Raw genomic sequence first — 13,075 nt, forward strand, 5'->3', positions numbered from 1 at the left:
CGTGTCCATTTCCCACAGTCCTGTCCCCAACTGAGGAGTTTCCCTTTAGTCTGAGTCATCACAGATAAACTCAATTAGGCTGAGAGAGAGCGTCTGTCTGCAACGTAACACCACATCCTAGAGAAAACGAGAGGCCATTAACGTAAGAGACAGTAGGGGGATGAAGAGAGGGAGTGATGTGGGGAGGGTGGAGGAGTGATGTGTTTCGGGGTCAGCGAGGCCCTCGCATGCCGAGCAGAAATATCCTCTTTTAGATGTTTGCCGCAAGAGGGCCCCAGAAATAGCAGACCTTCCAGTAACTCCTCCTCTGTTTGGATAATAATGTAAATACTGTTTTTCAAATGTATTAACATAACAGCAGTTTTAACCTGACCTTATTTCCCTCTCGCTCGTGCTCAATCATACGGCATGTGATTATTTTCACTTTTCACAGAAGAATGAGGGTGTAGTATTTAAATTCGCTGAACTAACACCACCGCGGGAAAGTATGAAACGAACCTCTCCGTGCTGATTCATCAATCTGTCATTTGGTTTTAATCTTGTTCTCTTTGTTTTATCATTTTTCTCCTCACCGTCAACGGTCAGGGTTGGTGTTTTTTTTTTTAAAAAAGAATGTTTACACGACTGGTTTTCAGACTTTGAAATGACCCTTTGTATATTTTCTTTTGCTCTCCCTCCTGTCTGACCTGTTGGGTTTGTGCCTGGAATTCCTGTATGCATCTTACGAACATCTCAGGCTCGCCAGGGTCGGTGTGTGATTGAACTACCGCAGCTTTGAGTGTCATAAACAAGATCTTCCAGTAACTGCATACAAACATTCCTGAAAGACAGAATTACTCATGCTGTTACAAACAGAGGGCAGAGAGCAGAGAGAGTAGGTTGAGAGAGAAAGGATGAGAGACGTTCCCTGTAGTCGTGGCCTGATGCCCTGGGGGGAGTATGGAGGAGGCTGGGAAGGGTGGAGGTCCAGGCCAGACCAGACTGCTCAGCCGTGGGAGTAGCGAGGTCAGTGTTGAACTGGAGCTCAGTGCTCCATTGAGAAGGACGAAGGGCAGAACTGATAAAGATTTGTTTGAAAACTTTCAACATCGTCAGGTGGATGGCTGTTTATTTTTATTTATGTGGAGGTGGTGTAGTTCTGCAGTATAAGCAAAGAAATGGTCTCACTGATGGGAAATCTTTTTTTGTGATTTGTGGTGCAGTGTCCCTCGGTTTGTGAACAAGCTGGGTGGTTGCAAATGCTAATAAATAGTATAAACAGAGATAACAATCATGCTCTACGTCATTGAAGAGTATTTTACAGTCCAGACATTTAACCCAATTCACATGAGGAAGAAAAACAGATGTTTCAGCATCAAACTGATGAAAGCTGATCTAATCAACTATTATCTCATGCTTAGTTAGAGGAATAGTTTTGACAGTTTAGGAAATGCTTATTTGCTTTCTTGCTGAGAGTTAGATTAGAAGATTGATACCACTGTCTGTCCAAAGGAAACAAAATCAGTGTACCAGCACCTCTAAAGCTCACGTTAACACGTTTATATCTCGCTGTACGAAAAACAAAATGTAAAAATGCTAGGTTGTGTTTCGGACAGTCAATGCTAAGCTAAGCTAACTGTAGCTTCATATTTAGTAAAATTTCAAATTTACTGACTTAATTATCACTATTTCTTGGTTGGGAGCAGTCTCCAGGCAAGTTGTTCCCACTTCCGACCAGGAAATGGTGTAGCACATAATCTGTTCATAAAATAATGAATTGTCATCTTTACACTTAAGTTTTTGAAAAGATTACTGGGTATATTGTGTTAATCAGTGAGTTTTAGAAGTGCTTAAGGACTGATTTTGGATGGACCTTTGGACAGAGCCAGACTAGCTGTTCCCAGTTTTTTTGCTAAGCTAAGCTAACGGGCTGCTAGCTGTAACTTCATATTTATGGCACTGACATGAGTATGGTATCATTCTTGTAATCTTAACCGTTGGCAAGAAAGTCAATAAGTGTATTACCCACAATGTTGAACTATTCCTTGAAATTTATCATGTTGTCAAAAGACAATATAATCATCTTGTAGTGTGCACAACTGTTAGCCTTGAGCGCTCCATTTTCTGGTCATATTGGAAACTCAAACATTGACTATACTGTAGGTGTAAATATGAGTGATTGTCTGTACAGGCAGGCAATGTGTTTAGAGTGGCTGTCTCCAGCCTAATGCATCCTGGGAAACGATCCAGCCCCCCATGACCCTGAATAATAATAAACTTTCTTTATATAGGACTTCTCTAAAAAAAGAGTTAACAAAGTGCTTTGCAGAGAGCGAGAAACAAAGAGATTAAACATGAGAGGAAGGCAAGTCTACAAAAGTTTGTCCTCAGTAGTGAATTTGTAAGCTTCATTTCTTCTGTCAGGCTGTTTCAAAATGTAGTACAGTAGTATATCTAATGAAGAACATCCTTTTTTAAATTCAAGGCTGAGAAACAGTCTGACAGGCTCCCTGAGGATGTCAGGCTGCCTCTCTGGCTCACGTAGAAAATGATTCGGCACGTAGTTTCAAATATTATTTCTAGAAAGTCTTGAAGAGTGCAAAAAACTTTGAAATCTGCTCTGTAATTAACAGGTAACACATAAAGAGAATTATGAATTTAAAGCGGCTATAATCAGTATTTTTGTAATAACAATGAATCAAATGACTGTGTGTGATGTGCAAAAGGTCACTGGTAATAATGAACCCTTCAAATACAGCAGCTGTCAGTCGACTCTGGAGTTCTCCTCAGCTATACAAGTGCTTTAGTGTGTTTCAGATCATTGTTTTGGTTTCCTGGCCTGCAACTTTACTGTTTTGGCTCTCTCTCACCGCCCTCAGGAGTTGGTGGAGACCAAGAAGAGAGAATACTGGACTTGCATTTACCAGGAGGCCACGACCCTAAATTAATGCCAATGTTGCTCCGTGTCTGCCTGATGTGTAAATAGGTAACTGAATGCGAACAAGTCCGCCATATCAATTTAAAAGGTGGTAGTATGTAAGAGTTGTGTTGTATTGACAGCTTGTTTCTGCTGCCACTAAGTGGTCAAAAAAACAGTTATTGCAGGTTTAAGGCTGAGAAATAGTCTGACGTCCTTCCCCTGGAGACGTCAGGCTGCCGTCTCGCTCTTTTGGAAATACTGCATCAGATCTGAAAGGTAGTCATATGTGCCAGGTCGAAGGGGCCTTTCAATCTTGAAATCACCTCTTTAATTGACAGCAAACTAGGGCTGCAACTAACAATTACTTTCATTATCATTTAATCTGATTTTAATTAATCAATTAGTCGTTTAGTTTTTACAATGTCCCAAAAATATTCAGTTTACTATCATAGAAGACCAAAGAAACCAGAAAAGATTCACGTTTGAGAAGCTGGAATCAAATAATTTTCTTAAAAACTGACTCAAAATGATTATTTGATTATCAAAATAGTTGCAGATTCATTTTGTTTTGATCGGCTAATCAATTAATTGACTAATCCTTGCAGCTCTAAAGCATACACTTGAAGTAACATGGTCTCAGTGTTTGGCAGCTGCTTTTCTGGCCCTTCAATTTGAAGGCCTAAGTTATTTTTGAAGCAAGCAAAACCAAAAAAACAACAGTGGAACAGGAACCAGCTGGTAATAAATTAACTGGATGGATTCAGTATAAAAGTACCTGCTAAAAAAAGGACTCAGCAGAGGATGAATTGAATGAGACTTGCACTGGAAACAAGTTCTAGTGAAAATGAGGATCTGACGTACAGTACTTCAAACTGTGATTTACATAACTCACAGAGCATTATGTCATAATTAACCTCCTGCTGCTTCCCACACTCGTTATGCGTATGTGAATGGTTGCACCAGGCTTCCCACTTCCCTCTGTGTCACCCGCCTCCTTCTGCCCCTTTCACCTCTGTTTCTATGTAACAGGGACCCTCTGATTTCTCTTCCTGCAGCAGCTTTTCTGTGCCACATTGTTGCAGTTGGACCCTCTCTGTCTGCGCCGTCTGTACATTTTAGACGGGAGAATTTAATTTGGTGATGAAAGGCAGCCTGAGAGGGCGTGGTGAGGACAGGAAACCCCTCGTTCTCTCCCTGATTGCAGGCATTTTTCATCCTCTTCTAGATTATTTTTTCTTACACTTAATGGAGAGGAGGTGTGACGTAAAGACCCTCATTATTGGCTCTGATATTTATCAGATCTGGCAACCCCTGAGTTTTTATGTAACAGATACCAGTGACACACTGCAGCAGTATGGAGTAGCTGCCAGTGTGTCCAGGCCACTAAAAATCTTGGAGAGGTGAAGTATAACATTAACCCTGCAGACCTTTTTCTGAACTTTGAGCAACATATGTCATAGTTTCCCAATAGTAGATACTTCTGGTGAGCCACATGTAGTTTCTGGCCTTAAACCGCAGTAATAATGCCTGTGATTTAAATACTGTACTTATGTTAAAATGAAGACTCAAGAGAAGCGGCTGTAAACCACCACGCTCTCTATCAGCCATCACAGCAGCACTAGAGTGCCATCTAGTGGAAAAACTAATGAATGCAGGTGTTTAACTTTGTGATAATTTACAGTGTCAGTGCAGCCAAATAAAACTGCAAAATATGTATCTTCTGATCATGGTGAAGGAGCTGTAACATTTTGCTCACTAAAGCCACCCAGGAAGTTTCTTTTCTAAACATATCTTACATTTAAAAACATTTTATAAGTAACAAGCAAACATGAAAAAAACACATTGTGAAAAAAAACTAAAGGTGTTTGCCAAAAGATATTTAAGCAGAGCATGTCTTGCTTTCACAGTGACCTGAATCCATCTCTCTCTTTTAAAGAACGGCCTCCACACTCAGCCAACCCTGCTGTGTTATAGCGAAGGCTAGATTAATTTGGCACTATGTTGATGCACTACCCCCCTAGTGGACAAGGTCAGTGCCTTCTGCTACTGTTTGGAGTAATCAGACTCTTCCATTTTAGTAAAGTCCATGATTAAATTATACAGTGTATCAGATATTGTATTAAATTATGAGGATGGATGCAGCATATTGATGTTGCTATTGTCCTTTTTTAAAACCATATATTTAAAGAAAAGTGCTGCTGACCATTCAGACTTTGTTAATTATTAATGACTATTACTCATATTTTTTGTAGTGATTGTGAGTCTGTAAGACATGCAATGACACATTAAAGTGCTGCTGGATGTTTTATCTGTTTCTTCAGTTGTTTTCTTTATAAATAGGGCACCAATTATTCTGCCATGTCATCTGATATGTTTTTTTTATCAATCCATTAATCATTAGATCTATAAAATGTCAAAAAAAAAATGGAGAACATTATAAAGCGGAATTGTCAGTCAGACAATTTCCTGAAGTCCAAGGTGATGTCTTCAAGTAGTTTGTTTTGTGTGACCAACAATCCAAAACTCAAATATAGTCAGTTTATTATCACATAAGACAAAGAAAAGCAGAAAATCCTCATTAGAACATGGTAATGTTTGGCGTTTTTGCTTTAAAAATGACTTCAATGGTTAGAATAATCAGAATAGTTGCCATTTAATCTTCTGTTGATTGACTAACCAATTAATCAACTCATTGTTACAGCTCCTTTCACAAACTGTGTACTGGAAAAGTGACTCACATTTACTTCTATTTTTTATTTTAATCCTAAAATGTATGAATTTAATTAGCCTCTTCTCCTGCCATGAAAGCCTGCTCATGTGTTTCGGTGTCTGCAGCCTCTGTGATTGATTGAGGTTGTCTTACGGGTAGTTACGGAGACCAAGGAAGAGAATAGATGCGTCTTTCACTGTTACATCACAGCAGGTTCCTATCTGCCAGCGTATATTGATACCGTACACACGCTAACACATATGATGGCATGAAGAGATGTAGTTTTTTGAGTAACCGACCTCAGGTGTAGCTTGGAGCATAATGAAATTAAACGAAACAGGCAGTATTTGTGTGTCGACATGTCTCCCTGCAGCGTTTTTTCATGGCGTCAGCAGCAGCTGAGTGATTATTACTTCTCAAAGAGGGACGGCCTCTGACAGATTAACTGATAGATAGGATTCCTCTGTCACTATAAGGTGCACAGCTCTCTGTTTATAATGATGCCTCTCCATCACGCCAGACACATGTCACCCGCTGAAATATTGGCAGCAGACTAAGGAGCTTCAACGCTGATGAAAGATGGTGCCAGGTTTATGTTGGGCTGGGTGTCTGTCAGCCCTGAGCAGGAGATATATTGATACTGATACTATCACTGATGAGCACAAAGCTTTACAACAACCATCTGCTCGGGATCGCTTGTGACCAGAAATGCTCAGTTATATTTACCAAAACAACACCATGACCCATAGACCTTGTACTGAATACGGGAGCATTGTGTGATGGTGGGAGTGTTTTAAAGAGCTGAGTTGCCAATGACAAAATAAGGTTTGGGATATATTATGTGGAAACAGCCTGTAAAGCAGTATAAGGTAAAATGAACCTTCCTTATTGAAATATCCAGTATTAAATCTACTTAAACTGTCATTTACAAAATATATTAAGGTTCAAAACCTAAGTAGCAAAAGCGATTTCTAACTTAAATTGACTGTATTGCCTTGTATCTTATTTAAGATCTAAAACTCACGTGAACATTCAAAGAATTAAAACAAAAAAGTTTTGACAGATTACATGTTTACCAAAGGAATGTCAAATGATTTGTATATTGCTGAGATAAAAGACTTGGTAAAACACTAATTTGACTCTGGGCCCATTTTACTAATGTGGAAACAGTTCCTAAAAGGAGCCAGCCAGAAGTTTGTCTTTGTCTTGACACAGATGTGTATCACAGCAGAAATCATGTTGTTATTGTCACTGTGTGGCGACTCGGACAGAAGAACAGCACTGACAAATGGAGACAAGCTGCACTTTTCCATGAAACAAACATGTTTCATATCCTTCAGCATCTGCGTCAACTCTGCATAATATGAAGGGGTCACACTTCATTTGAGGGGTCCACAAATTTCATGGTAATTTCATGGAAGTAGGTGATAATTAGCAAGTAATTTCCAACTAGTTTGTGCCTAAACTGCTACTTCTGTATTAGTTTTGTTCTTATCACAGATTGTTGAAGAATGTATCAAAAGCAGCATGTATCACTTCAATTTAGGGGCCTGTTCAGTAGAAATATATAAGTAGTTGGCAGAAATTACTGGGAAATTAAGCTGCAACAACTTACTTACTTGCCATGAAATTCAAGGTAATTGTTGGGATAATTTGGGCTAATTCCAAAGAAACTTCTAAGAAGTTACTTGCTAATTATCACCTAATTACCATCAAATTCGAGTTTAATTTTGGGGTAATTTCAAAGAAATTTCCGAGAAGTTACTTACTAATTATCACCTAGTTACCATAAAATTTGCGGATCCTTAAGATGAAGTGTTACCTATGAAAGCAGAGCGTACATTTCATCAGGCGGCATTAAAGGAGGGTGACACTGAGGACAAAGACCACAGCTAAGTGCTTGTACACTGTATGAAGACCAAGTATAATTTAATGCTGCATTATTAACATGCCATCTTAATGCAGTCAGTAACATCATAAATACCAGTTTGAAGGGCACTTCATCATCCCTCAAGTTTTATTTAATCCGCTAACATCCTCATGGTTAAAACTAGGTCTGAAACTAACAATTATTTTCATTATTGATTAATCTGGCAACTATTTCGTCAAAAAACAGTGAAAAAATGATGTTCACAATTTCTCAGAGGCCACAGTGATGTCTTTAGTTCGCTTGTTTTGTCAGAGTACCTGTTCGAAATCTTCAGGTATTCAATTTACTGTCATATATGACAAACAAAAACAGCAAATCATCACATTTTTGGAGCTGGAAAATGCTTGAAAAATGACTGAGACGATTAATCTATAATAAAAATAGTTAATTTTCTGTTGAACGACTAATCAATAAGTCATCATACTTATGCCAAATCTACAAATCCAAACACACATAATTATGACCAACTATTTTACCAAATTGTACCATTCAGTCAAATTATGCAAATGCTAATGAATTTGATTAGATTAAGCTTTATGTTGGAAGCAACTGAACTGATTGTGTTGATCATAAAACCCTGTGGCTTCTAGGAAAGTTTTAACATTCATTAAATAAGCAATCTGTAATCTTAATATTCCCACATCAGTCACTTTTTTGCATGCAGCAATACAAACTGTTTTCCTGCACACTGATGAATAAATTGGAAGTGTTGCAGAAAAGCAATTTGAAAGCCGAAGGGCATTGTTAAATCATTGAAATTCAGTCCAATCAGTGCTGTGTACTCGTTGCCCTTGTTGCCAGATGACATCCAAGAACAGTCGTGCTGTGTGTATGAATATTACCTCCACGACTCCTCCCCACATGTGTGTCATTCACTGAACACTGAGACACAGAGAGAATACGTGCATTTCTGGCTGACACAGCAGTTAAGACGCAGCGGTGAGGATGCATGTCAGTCTGGACTCAATCACACGAACGCAGCAGGAAGGACAAAACAGAACAGAGGAGGTGTGAGGCGAGAAGAGAGGGGGGGGGGGACAATAACACCAGCTCTGCGTTCACTCTCAGGCATGACCGAACTGTGCGAGCGACTTCCCTCTGCACCACAGGGATAGTTGTGCTGCTGCTCTGCTCTCTGCACGAGACACACGCTCTCTCTGTAACGTGAAAGCACAGTGCAGTCTCTCCAGCAACCAGTAGCTGTCTCAGCCTCTGTCCTAACCACTCACACAGAGAGAAAGTATGAAGGTTAATGCAATGCAAATGAGGACTGAATCACAACACAAAGGATGAAATGAAGGAAAAGAGCAATAAAAGCTGAGGGAAAAAAAAAAAGGGGAGACACAAAGTCATGAAGAAAACGTGTGAAAGTGTGTGTGTGTGTCAAGCTTTTAAAGCACACTTAGATGAAAGGGGAGAGAGAAGAGGCGGAGAGTAAAGAGGCGGCGCCCTCCATTAGGCAGCAAGGGACAGCGGTCAGTAAAGGACACTCAGAACTCCACCTCCTCCCCATGCTGAGAAGGAACTTGTGTGTGATGATGAGTGTGTCTAAATCCACCAGCAGCTGAACCAGTGTACCAGCCTGCAACTGTACCTCTTTGCCACAGCACAGCAGCACTGCAGAGGATTTGGCAGCCCAGAGGATCTGCCGGAGCCAATTTCGGGGTGGGGTAAAAGATAGCCAGTTCAGACGTTCACCTCGCTGTCAGCTCGTGGACACTCTGCTGCAACAGTGTGAAGACGGGTAGAAGATGAGGAGGAGGAGGGGGTGTCAGAATCTGACTTTCTGAATCCTGAGAGTTTCTGAGTCAAGGGGGGGATTCAGGGGGGTGGGTGGACTGAAGTAGGGGGGCTGGTGTAGGACACGTCAGTCCTCTGCTCCCTCTGCTCACTCCTCCATCAAGGATCTCCTTTCTCCTCCTCGTCTCCTCTGCGTCTTTTTGGTGGTCCGCGCCCCTGTGGGCCAAGTGTGCGGACATGGACCGAGGCTGAGCGGATGCCGCTGCCTGACAGGGAGTCTGTGAGACGCCCTGGTCCCCTTCATGCCGTGCTGTGGGCTGGGCCATCGTCGGAGAGCACAGCTTCCATATGTGAGTTTGCAGTTCTGATGCTGATTTATCACAAGGGTTGGAGGAGAGAGAGAGTGTGTGTGTGTGTGTGTGTGTGTGTGTGTGTGTGTGTGTGTGTGTGTGTTTGAGAGAGATTAAGAGGAGCTGATGAGGCTGACAGTCGCTTCATACTGTATGACTATGAGATGGTTTGTGCCTGTTTGCAGCATCCAGGGGGGGTTTGCACAACTTCATTGAAAATGTCTTCAAAGCATCAGTCTGAGCAGTCAGTGGACACCTGCCAGGTTTCTCCCTCAGTGTTGATCATTGTTCCCTGGTAGATCTCGATCCTGGACCGAGCCTGACTGCTGCAGGGTTTAGCTGAAACATTTCAGTTGCACTGACCTGACGGTTTTCTGCAGAGCTCTGTTTTCATCGCCAGACGCGATAAATCTTTTATTTCATATTTATTCTGGGCTTTGGACTGAGAGCTAAGGTTGTTCTATTTTTACTGTGAGTTCATGCTGCAGGAACATTGACAGTTTGACTTTATTGGGCTTTGCTGGTTTATTTCATTTGTCCTTTTGTGTACTAGTGTCTGGAAACTAAAAAAAGCGGTGCATCATTAGAATAAGATGACCATGGATGTGCAGCTTATGCAGTGAGAGGAAAATGTAGGTGTTTATCTACTAACAGGTTCAAATTCTTAGATGGAAAAGGCAGAATTTGATGATGGATACATTTTCCCCCATAATTATGTCATTCAGCTTCTGTTTCTCTAGACTCTCTTGTGAATAATTTCCTGCTTTCCTCACTTACACTGTTCACCAATAGAGCAATGCAATAAAAGTGTTTTTTTTTTCTCTCTCATCCAACAAATCCTCCAGTACTGCAGATAAAGATGATCCTCTCTAATTGAGTTTTACCACTAGATGGCCACGTTACACTTTTCCTCTCAGTCACACAGAAGCACACACTGACACATAATACACATCATTTCCATAAAGAGAGAAAATGCTTAAACACCCTCAAGGCTCAGAAATAAAATTTTCATGAGGTATCGTTTTTTTTATCGTCTGAAATGAATCATAATGTCACAACCAGATCCCAGACAGAAGCTCAGATTGACCAAAACATTGAGGCAAGTACAGAGAGGTCTGTCTGTTTAATAGTGTGAGGACATTTTCATCTCATGTGACATTATTACTGTGTATTAAAGTTCAAATATGTGATAGTTAACCTTTTTGCAGTCATTGGCAGTCAACACTGTGCAGAGTTTGTATGTAGTGCAGCTTAGATATGCTTTGTAATATAAACTGTGTCAGGAAATTAAATCTTCTGAAAGAACCTGAAGGTCCGACTGAATGTGCACCATCTGCCCTAATTAGATGATCAAGCCTCACTGAGAGCAAAACATGTGTTCGGGGAACTCTCTTCATTTCCGGTATCATTTCATGATATCTTCATTTAGAGTACATGTTTTGACATTCAGCTAGACAAATGATGCACCAGTAGATTTACCCATAAACCAATAAAATAGACAACACATTCAGGCTACTCATAAGAACATTGCTTACATCCAGCAGCAGCTTTTTCAGCTAAATCAGACTATGCTTGAAACAAGGTAGTTTGTACTACATGGCATCTGATCAAATCTGAAGGTAAAAGTGTAGCTGAATGACCATATTGGAAGTTGGGGCAAAATACAGTAATCGTTTAAATAAGTGGTAGATGGTTTGCATTTTTTGACAGCGTCTCCTGGAAGAAAGTGGTAAAAATAGTTGTGCAAAGAATGAAAAAAAAAGGAGTTGAGAAAGAGATTGATACCCTGCTTGCTTTCTCACTTCTGCACACATGGCCAACAAAGCATGAAAAAGGTGTGAATGTTGGTTTTGGAAAGTTGCAGATGCTGTCCAACACAGCAAAGTCTGATGTTTGAAAGGTGTGAGGAGGAGGATGTTTCAGATGCCGTTAAAACAACATACTGACACCTTTTGTATATTTGCCAGTGATCATCATGATCATTTGGTATTTGCCAACTTTATGAGTTAATGAGGAACACCTGAAAGCTCTGTCAAACAACTGACGGGTGCGCAAAGGATTATGTGATACTGAGAGCTGCAAGTGATACACCAGTTGTGTCCTCCAAATTCAGCCAAAAGCCGTCTGCTTTTCTCAGCCCCATTTGCAGGATTTGCCTTTGAAAAGGGACCAAGACTTGTGGCCCATTATGACGTATTCTGTCTGGAAATGTGGACTTCACAGAGTCCAGCATCTGAACTGGGACACAAACTTTATCCCAGATATTGTAGAAAACAAAAAAAGGATTGTTACTTCTGAAGGCCAGTTTTCCTGTTTAATTTGGTTTTGTGTGACACACACTGCAGTAGGCTGGATCAACATTAACTGTACAACTGAGTAAGCTTTAATTTAACTGATGAGTGGATTAGTGTTGGACCAGCTGTTGATACTCCACACCGAACTGTCTAAGCCCCATGTGTAAGGTGTTTGCATGAAAACAAACCATTCAGTGTGATGAAGTAACGCTGGCAACATGTGTTTGTGTTTAGTTACTGTGCACATCCCAAACATGTTGAAGTTCATATAATGAATGTAGTCAAAAGTTTTTGGCTCACAGATGACAGTCCAGTAACTGCTGACCTTGAGAGGACCCCAGCTGCCGTGACACGCCACTCTTTCTATGACACTCCTCTCACATGTTTCCAATATGGAGCACCAAACCGCCGTTTTACGTCTGAAATGGGGCGAAACATGATTCCGCTCTGGATGGAATGTGGAGCGCGGAGTTCCTGCCGGATGGGACTACGTCTGACAGACTGAGTGGCCAGTCCCAGACACTCCTCACGGAAACTCGGCTAATTGAAGACAGCCCTACTCCATTCCCCCCCCCCCCCCTTCATTTTCAAGGCTTTCCTGCTTGCCATGATGCAGCAGCGGTAGCCAATGATAGCTGTGAACTCAAATCAGGGAAGTCAGTTAAGTCAGGAGTGATCAGTAATGTTGTCGTGAGTGATCTGGTGCTTGTTGTTGCGTTTTTGTGCTGCTTTGTATGTACTTTGTTTCGTTGTTGAGTTTTGTGTTGTAATGCATGCATATGTATTGTTGAGTCTTGTGCAGTTTCATATTCATTTTACTGTTGTTTTTTTTTTATTTTAAAAGCCCATCTAGGGACCGGCATTGCAAACTAGCTTCGGCTATAAATGCTGTGGTATGTGGCATGAGTTCATGCTATATAATTGTCCCCATACAAATAAACATTAAATAAGTACCGCAGCAGCGAGCCAAAGAAATCCACATGAAGTTTATCACGTATCTATGGTATAAACATTGGTAAACTCTTGGTAGTATGTGGCATACAATGCTGTGCAATACATCATCAATAACCAGTAATATGTTGCAGATGTCTTATAAATATGTGGTTTTATAAGCAGCTAGTTGTCATTGACATTTAAAGCATGAAAGGATAG

The 13,075-nt window shown here is 40.7% G+C and overlaps 1 protein-coding gene across 3 annotated transcripts in view; it reads left to right on the plus strand.

The window, feature by feature from the left end:
• Positions 1 to 13,075, plus strand: part of cacnb2a (calcium channel, voltage-dependent, beta 2a) — a 71,901-nt gene that overhangs the window by 4,277 nt on the left and 54,549 nt on the right. The window contains exon 1 of one of the 3 annotated variants that reach the window (XM_067577670.1): positions 9,397 to 9,629. The exons of the other annotated variants lie outside the window; for them this stretch is intronic. Coding sequence (XP_067433771.1) covers positions 9,582 to 9,629 — 48 coding nt within the window. The 5' untranslated portion in view covers positions 9,397 to 9,581. Of the gene's footprint in view, positions 1 to 9,396; positions 9,630 to 13,075 lie in introns of those variants that run through there. 3 annotated transcript variants of the gene reach the window in all.

This window comes from Thunnus thynnus, chromosome 21 (genome assembly GCF_963924715.1).
Source record: "Thunnus thynnus chromosome 21, fThuThy2.1, whole genome shotgun sequence".
Classification (NCBI taxonomy): Eukaryota; Metazoa; Chordata; class Actinopteri; order Scombriformes; family Scombridae; genus Thunnus; species Thunnus thynnus.